The 9356-nt window shown below is 41.5% G+C and overlaps 1 protein-coding gene across 1 annotated transcript; it reads right to left on the bottom strand.

The window, feature by feature from the left end:
• Positions 1–201: 201 nt before the first annotated feature.
• Positions 202–4457, bottom strand: armc10 (armadillo repeat containing 10). The gene is made up of 6 exons (XM_069686545.1): positions 3969–4457; positions 3541–3686; positions 3235–3369; positions 2942–3118; positions 2178–2249; positions 202–1981 (listed from the first exon to the last, which is right to left on the bottom strand). The coding sequence occupies exons 1-6, from the start codon at positions 4225–4227 to the stop codon at positions 1730–1732; spliced, it is 1041 nt and encodes a 346-aa protein (XP_069542646.1). The 5' UTR covers positions 4228–4457; the 3' UTR covers positions 202–1729.
• Between the last annotated feature and the right edge of the window lie 4899 nt (positions 4458–9356).

Below are 9356 nucleotides of genomic sequence, written 5' to 3'. Positions count from 1 at the left end.
AAAGGCGGAAAATATACATTTATTTAAACTGGATATGTTAAAGAAAGTCTCTTATCTTCTGGACGTTTGTTTCAGCTCTGTGGTGCATGACCTTTATGCCCTATTTGTGTCCCAACATTTAGTTTGGACTCAGGGAACCATTAGATGAGTCTGTTGAGTAAACGGGAGAAAAAAGGCTGTGAACATCCATGATTTGTCTTTATGAGTTTTTATTGAACCAGACATAACAAACATATTTCTCATTCTGTAGGCAAAATGCTAACTAGCTTCATTAAATAAATAAGATAATCTAGGTCACAAGTAAATCAGCCTCCTGCTGTCTCTGCTCTGGTAAACCATGTTGCCTGAGAGATCTTTAGGATTTGGGTTTAATAAAGTGTCCAAACATAAAAAATGTGCAGCATTTTTTTTCACACCTGGACTGGCTCATGCTATAAAATCCTTGCGTTAAAAATCATATTCTGAGATAATCGTCACATTTTTCATGCAAATATGCACCGACACGCTCCCTCCTCTCTGTAGATATTGTTAACAAGTCAGCAGCACCAGTCCTCCAGCGAGACAACATCTGTCCCTTACAGCCTTTCTTAGTACAGTGGGGGCAGAACTTTACATTATAAGGCTCGCTTTCACATTCAATAACGGCGGTAATTTAATAACCACTTTATGCATAAAAATATTTAAATACAGTAATCGTTCTTGTTAACAATAAAGACTGCTTTCTCAGAGGAAGACCCCTCCTCTTTGTATTTTCCAGCTGGATATCTGCACGATACGTCAACAGTTCAGATGGTAACAGCAGTCCAGACAGTTTCCTCAAGCTCCTCCCTGAGGGATTTGCAAATAAAGATAAAACACCACCACTACATGAACCTCGGGGTTTTCTCCAAGATAGCTGTGGTTGGTTGTATCCGTAGCAAGTTTCCATTTCAGTGAGGTCGTCTTCAGGAGGGGGGCGCTGTTTCGACTCTTCCAACCTTCCTGTAGGTTAACCTCACTTTGGCTTTTCTTAATTCATGATGAGGATTTTCATATTAATTAAATTGATAAAATGTTTCTTTCATTAGAAGAAGACCATCATCTTTAAATCCATTCATTCAGCGAGGACTGGAGCTGCAGTGCATCCATTCATTCGTGTCTCCAAGGCATGGTGAGGTGTGCAGCCGAAACCTCTTCAACTCTCTTCAGGTGTCTCTCTGAACCACAGAGCCGTTTGGGTCATGCTGCACGGGTCATTCTGACACATTCTCTAAAAAATGTTTGGCAGTGGGTTTGGATTTAGAAATTTCACCTGGAACACGTCTTCAGAGAAGCAGGTGATGTTCTCAGAAGGAAGGGCACTGAGGAGCTTTGAAGGAAAATAGTCTCTGAAATAAGAAAACTCTCGCTGGCAGGAAGAAAACATAGAAATGGCCTGTTTGTTTGTTTGTTTCTGCTTCGTGCAAACTCATTTTTCATCATTTAATTGTAGTGACAGAAACTGGGAATTGGGAAAGAGTGGCTGGTGAGGTGGAATAAATAAGTTATGTGTGATAATAATACTGATCTAAGTAAAGCTTTTTAAAGTGTGGAAGTGTAAACTGAATATCCACAGGAGGCCAAGCAGCCTGCTTTAATAACATTATTGTCAACAGATGTAGATTTAAAGTGGAGGGTGAAAGGTTGGTGCCTTTGGCAGGGTGTGTGGAAGCTAAAGCTGTGCATGGATCAAGAGCTCAGAGTGTGAGGTCTACGTCAGGATGCGAGCCACCTGGGTCTGAATCTCCACGTCAGGGTGCGAGAGGAGCTGGAGCAGTCTGCTGTGGAGCTGGGACGACTCGTCTAACATGACCCGGAAGAGGCAATCCTGCTTCCGCCTCAGTTCATCAGCCACCTGCGCAGACGGCCTCCAAGCCTTTAGGTTCCCTGCAAACATCAGGAGTCGTAGGAGCACTGCAGAGGCTGTCCGAGCATCAAACAGCAGCACGACAGAAGCTGGTGCCTACAGCAAAGAGCAGAAAAACATCGACATGAGGATTTATGATGAAACTTTAACTGTACCAGAAGAGTCGGACAACAAACGGCAATCTCAACACAGAGCGGACAATCTGTGTATTATACTAAAACATGCAAACTGTACCGGTTATGTGACTTCATGAGGACTATTAGACAAAGACATTTTCATCCCTATTTCTTACCTGAGCTTGAACAATGTCATCCATGACGTCCGGATTAGATGACAAATTCACAAGGACTTTCAACGCCTGAACCTGAAACACAATTTGTTTACATTACATTTATAGCTCTACGGGCCTGTTTCCCAGCAACAACTTTACAAATGTTCAAAAATGACAGCCAAAACATCAGAAGATCAAACATAACCACAAGATTAGGGGTGTCACAATTTCGTTCCTAAATCTATCCTGATTAAAATGGGCTTTGAATTTGGATCATCAAAAGCAAGATGGCGTTCTCCGTCTATTTTAACACATCCGAAAGACAAGAAAAACACTGCATAGACACAGCCAAGCTTACCGGTGGCCTGTGGCTAAATTTTTGGACACATCATGGTCACTACAACAGGTGTACACGGCAGTGAGACAACAGAAAAAAGTGAAACAGCAATGGAAAATCCTTCTGCTTCCCTGAAGTCACCTTTGTGGCAACATTTTGCCTTCATCGAGAGAATAAATGAATATTCATAATAACACTGGCAAATGAGTGTGCGATTAAATATATCACTGGCATAGCCGTCAGTGCTTAAAAAAATGGTTAAGTCAAAAATGAAATAAAATCTTGACCTCAAAATCAAAAGAGACAAATTGAACAGTGGATTTGGAGAATCGTGACATCTCTAATCAAGATACAAGAATGTTTTTAAACAAAGACTTTGAGCTTTTGACAACTGATATCGTATAAGTGTAAGGAGGATCCACCAGATGCCCCCTGAGAAGATACCAACCTGTAACGCTTCATTGCTCACGACAAGTAGAGAGAGCAGAAGTGTAACTGAATCCTTCAGTAAGTGTTGATGTTTATCTGTGACTGACAGGTTGGTCAGCAGCCTGAGAGCTCCGAGCTGAAGGTCAGAGTTCACTGGGGACATCTCAATCAGTTCCAGCACTTGTGGCACGTAAACCTAGAAGACAGGGTAATTTTTTATGTTAAACTGTCTGACATGAATATTCAAAAATAAGAATGACTCAGGAACTGAATGCTGACTGAGTATTTGCAATATAGTAAACATAAACATACCTTTATTTGTTCCTGGTTTGGGATGTTCATACACAGATTATTTAAAGCATTTAGAGTCTGCACTCTAACCTCTGCCGCAGAGTCAGAGAGGAAACCAGCTACAATATGAATCCCTTCAAATTCCCGGATTAGATTCTGGAGTTTCAAGGGGAAAAAACAGAAAATTATATTACATCTCTAAACAAAGATAAATGTCACAAGCAGACATAACTTTAGACTTAGATTACTTAACATTTTACAATAAAGCAACCTGTGTTGTTAACCTCCCTTACAGGAGGCTTTTAGGAGAGTATACTTTTACTGCACCTGATTCACAGTGAAGGCAGCAGCATTTCCTAACGTAACAAGGATCCGACATCTGTCCGATGGGTTATTGCTGTTCTGCAGACATGACAGCAGCATCTTCAAGTGCTGAGGGTCCAGGTTGTCAGGGGACTGGTGGATGATGTCACCTGAGTAGCAGAATAAGCTTTTTAATAAATATAAATAATATTTAACATGTGCTTGCACTGAAGGAGACTGTTTATCGCTCAGCTGTAGTTATTGTTGACAGTTAAAAGCTCTCCATGTTTTTATGTGGGAGATGTGAACATATATGACTGTCTGTGCTTTTAAAAAGTGTTCATACACTTTAAGAAATTATCTTGAGGTATTTACTTTACCTGAACAATCACACAGGTTTATATGAATTTATAGTGAGTATTGTTAGGCTTTATGAGCTCTCTGGTTCTTACCAGATGCAGCATCCGCAGGTCGGTGACAGACGACGTCCAGTCCAGACACTTTAGCCAGCAGGCTGCCCGGCTGTAGGGTCAGTTCACTGGGCAAAGTGCTCCTAACACCAGGAGTTTCATTGGGGGCACTTTTTTTGTTTCTCTTGATGGTCCCCCCGCTGATAAGTTTGTAAATCCCGTAGGAAGCTCCAGCTCCAGCAACTAATCCAAGCAACGCTTTCATGTTGCCGATCCTGGGAGTAACAGTTCCATCACCCATGCTGCTGCTAAGTCTTTAGCTAAGCTTTGCTAGCTAGCTATTAGCCTCTAGACTCTTTAAAATGTTGAGTCGAATTTGTCAACTCACCAGCTAGCTAACCTGGTAGCTTAGTTAGCTACCACTGACGACAATTAATGGATATCGCTACAAAGCCCACCCAAAGCAAATTTAACGGACTCATTGTTCTGAAAACTGGAGAAGTTTGCCGACAAGCCACAGTTGTCAACAATGTTCTGATCCGTTGTTCCGGGCAGCTCGTGTTGCCAGGTTGGACTGAAAACAAGTAATCCAAGTAAGAGCCGAGAACCTGACTCAAATGGAGCCCAGTTTTTGATGTTTATTTAGGAAAGGGACTTTGAGCTCGGGAAAAATCATGACAATCCTTTGTCTCCGTTCTTTGTAAAAATGATTTAAAAAATAATAACAAATATCTAATAGGTGAAGTTAAAAGTTCTCTCGCACATGACAAATCTTTTTTCTAATAGCTATGGCTGAATAATAATTAAAATAGCAAAAAAGTTTCACGTAAATTGTAGATTTGATATAAAGGCATTCGGCTTTGCAGTGATTGGTGATCAGTTCATTGGCTGTTAGACGGTAAGCCGCCCAACCTGGCAACGTATGGGGCAGATCAGACAGAGTGAGCGAACAAATCTTCAGATGGGTGATCTGCGATTACTTTCTCTTCAAAATCTCAGCTTTGACTCTATATCTACAACTGATTTTTAAAAAGGTGAAAACATATATGCGTTTCGTTAGCCGATGAGCGGCACACAGTTGACTTACTAGACAAACGTTTAAATTGTGTTGCAGTGCCTTAGTTGTCAAACATTTTATCTAACTTAATTTTTACTTGCTTCGTTACCCAGCAGCGTCAGATTTCATATTGAAGATGGAGCAAATATTTGGCTAAACTTGATGCTTAATTATGCTAGTGTTAGTTACTGACTGAAATACTCGATAGCTCGATAACTATTAGTCCACTGAAAGGAATATCTTCAGTATGATGGTAGACCACCCTGTTTTTGTCTTTCCATGAGACGAACACATGATGGCTCACTTTCTCAAGTTTTCTGCTGGGAGTTACTGGATCCCGGCAGAAAACTGGCCACTGGCTAACAAATGCAAAAGACTTAAGATTAAAAACCAATGAAAACAAAATCTTTATTTTTTTCCACATTCTACCCGAGCCCTTAATGCAAGCCAGTGAAAGGCTGAGTTTGGTTAAAACAAACTAAAAATCTAGTCTTTTATTTTTAAATCACGTTGGAGTTCCTCTGCATGGTGACGTCCTGTCAGGGCCTACTATTGTTTTAAAGTTCACAAAGTGTCCCTTTAAGTAGCTACATGATAGTTATAATCAAGTATTGTATGTGGATGTATTTTAAGCCTTTTTATCTTTATACTTAGACAAAAGTGACTTTCAAATACCCATAATTCATTTTATATCATATGGTCTTTGTCAACTTAGATTTTTGCTTAAACATGTTATATTAGATTTAAATAAATGGTGGTATACAGGGCATCCACATTAAAAACAGTATACTTCTGTAATTCAAGTACTTTAGTAGTTCTTCCACTCCTAAGTTAAAATGAATTATTACATTAATCTTTTTTTAAAAGTTTGCTGCAGTTGAAGAACTTCACTCTGCAACCACTTCTGATTCATGCAACTGTTAACAGCCTTGATGGACTAAGATGACACCATTGTAAGGTATGGCTCAGTAGCATATAGAGTGAGGTGAAGTCCCATATTTGATGCTCTTGTAATAATTTCTCACTTAACCTTGTGTAGCTTTCCTTTTGTCTGTTTGAGAAGGCCTCCCCCTGTGACAGGAACAAGCGTATGTTTCAAGTAGTCCTACATACAGCTGAGAAAGTGATGAGTTAACAGCTTTGCCCAAATGTTTTGTCTCTGTCATTTTAAACCGAATATAAAGATTTACTGAAAGAAATTGATGCTAAGCTCATAACGTGACAGAATTAAGCCAAGAGATTGAAAACTTTAAAATGTTTAATGCCTTTACTAATCCGAGCAGGTGTGTGTGGAGCTGCAGAAAATTAACGTTCCTCTCTGCAGATGATGGCAACAGATCCTGTTGAAACAAAAGAAGTAAAGGTTTTCTAACTTCATTTGTTAAGTCTGTGAACATTGTGAAATGTTATACTTCACATTTTTAAGGACATCAGTTATATTCAAAACAAAGCATTTAAAAGTTCGTCCATACCTTTTTATCCCTCATTTGAAAAGTGTTTATCCTCCTTCACACTTCTTCAAATCCTTTAACATCACCGGCTGCAGAGTTCTTGTTTTTTTGTTGCCTTTGATTCCATTGGTGTGTGTCATTCACCTGATTCGGGTCATAACGAGTTTTTGATTGAGATACTTTTCCCCTTATGTAGCCGTTTTTGGACTGCACAACATATGTGTGGACAGACGGTGGTGACATAATGGGGCCTTTTTGATGAGGAAGCCTCTCAGTGTTGCCGCCTTTTCTCCGAAAGAGATGACTCAAAGTCGGACTAGAGACTTTGGATGCAGACGGTGGTTTAAGATGCCGGTAGGCCATGTTTCTAGATTCTTTATTAACAGAAACTGGACGCTTCCATACTTTGGTTGGTCGTTTGACGGTCTGCAGTTGGCCAGCTCTGACACCATTCAGAGAAATGCCTCGTCTCTGTGGGGTGGGAAAAAAGCCACCAAGTGTTGGAAACCTTTTGATTTTTTTTCCAGAAATGCCCAAATTCCTGTTCTTGACTTCATCACCTACAAATCTTGCAAAGGCCGTCTCTGATGCAGGAGCTAAGTTGGTTAGAGAGTTGAAACTTGCATAGCCTACTCCGACCTGAGATGAGATGCCACTTTGCGTTCTTGTGTCCGAGCCACTAGAAACAGGAAGTAGTGTCGTGTCCATCATCTGTTTTGGTTCCTGAATGGAAAAGATGAGATTCTGCATGGGGTGGTATGATTCATCCTCACCTTTTACCTGGGCAGGTAGGACAGAGGGATGAGTAACACTGACTGTCTCTTCTCTGGGATAGCCACCATGATGAGCACTGTAAGGTTTCACTCTGATATAATATGGGCTGCTTGTTTGAACCCCCACATGAGCACTTACACTCTGTGACGAAGGGTTTTCTGAACCAATAGCTGCAGGCAGGTTGACAGGCAGGTGGACAGAGGGGCCGTACGTTATATGGTTTGATTCCTCGCTGACAGTTGGTTGATATGCAGGAAATGTTGGGGCTGGGCTTTCCCTTTGTTTTGGTAGATACTCTGGGATGTACAGCTGACCTTTTGGTTTGTTGACATGGAAACTTTTGCTGTAGGAGTTCAAAGATCGGGGCTTTGGTGCAGACAGGACATAAGCTGGAGTCTCTCTGCCTGGGTCCTCCCATTGGAAATCTTCACTAAGTTCAAAGCCACCAGATGGTTTGTGCTGTTCTTCTAAATCGGATCTTGGTGGTGGGATATTTGTCGAATAGTAGCTGAAATCTTTATCGTGCATATCAGTAGCACTTGTGTAAAAATCCCCAGGAGGGCCACTATTATCAGAGCCTTCATTATCTGTGGTTGCTAACTGACTGTGTGGGAAGAAAGCAGAGCCTGGGCCTGAGTCATGGTTATTATAAGTACTGTGAGAAATAAGACTTTCAGTGGAGTCAACAGGATCAGGGATAGTGAGGCGTTCGCTTGCCGTTTGGTAGTTTGGACCCCACTCACTTTTTTCAAACTCTGTATTCATGGATTCACTCCAGACGTCTTCTTCACCGGCCTCGTCCTGCTCTTTGCCTTCTTTTGCAGACTCAGATTTGTGCCCCATGTCACGCTCTCCCTCAGTATTCTGAGCGTTAGACACCAACGTGTTTTCTATTTTGTCCCGTGCTGTTTCAAAATGTTTGCTCACGTCACTTCCTGGTTTTAAGAAGGAGCTTTTCATTCGGTGTATAAACTGTTTAAAATCTGTCAGTGTCGAGAAACTGATGCCCTCCACAGCTTCCTCTTGTGTGTGCTCCTTCACCAAAAGGCCAAACGGGTGTCGAGAACCAGATTCTTCATGATCATATCTCTGCACAGAGGGAGCAGACGGGGCCACTGAAAACTGCTCCGGCTCGTGTCCCGAGTCCGGTTTGTTTTGCAACACCTCCTCACTGAGGCTGCTAACAGAGCTAGCATGCTCACTGTCCTCATGCTGGACGCTTTGGGGTCTTATTGCTTGCATCTCATACATTGGACCATCAGAGTCAAACTGGTTTGAGGTTTGGGGATCAGACACACTTACATCATTGAGAGAGTAGCCATGTGCAATGTTGCAACCTATCAGGGAATAAATGGACTTTCAGTCACTTCATATGGGTGAAAAGTGTCATGAATAAGAGAAATTCTCACCTTTTTGACCAGGAAAACAAATGCAGCCCCAGAACAACACAGCGCAAAGCCAAGAGACCCTGAAAAAACAATAAAAGTCAGAAAAAAACAGAAGAATTCAGTCAAAAATGCTCTTGCATGTTATTTACCCGAATGGAAGAGCCATGGCAGCGAGATAAACCACAGGGTCCGCCTGTGACAACAACAGTCTGTTGATTAAAACTAGCAGCCCAGACAGAGATCAGTCATGCTCTGTCCTCCATCTCCACAAAGTTTGAGAGCAAGGAAGGAAAAAGAAAAGAGAAAGGAAGGAGGAAGTAACACTCAGATTAGATTGAGGTGATTGTCGACAGCTGTGTGTGTGAAAACACCTGATTAGACGAGCACAGGCGGAGCTTTTATTGAAAGGGCTGCGTGATGACGGCTTGAATATGCAGTGAAAATAAATCAGATTCTGGAAATTTCTCTTGTTTTGAATATGTAAACATTTAAATTGTGCATGGAGGATGGGATGTAATTTAACACATTGCACGCAAACTACATTTAAAGCCTCTGAAATCTCTCTGAAGACAAGACTTACATAATACCAAGAGAGAGTGACTCTCTGCAGTAATTTGACCTCTGTGAAAGTCCTGGATGTTTACATGCTGCTGTGCTCACGGGGATATTCTATTTCACAGGCTGACTTTCACCTGTGCGGACTTCAGCATCATCCCGCTTTAGCCCCTGTCTGTCCTTTCTGAATGTCCAGCCCTGCTTC

The sequence above is a fragment of the Semicossyphus pulcher genome, unplaced genomic scaffold (assembly GCF_022749685.1).
Source record: "Semicossyphus pulcher isolate SPU_LCO1_2020_fin unplaced genomic scaffold, fSemPul1.0.p SCAF_8, whole genome shotgun sequence".
Lineage (NCBI taxonomy): Eukaryota > Metazoa > Chordata > Actinopteri > Labriformes > Labridae > Semicossyphus > Semicossyphus pulcher.
Note: the sequence above shows the minus strand (reverse complement) of the source record. Positions and strands in the feature narration are given on the sequence as shown.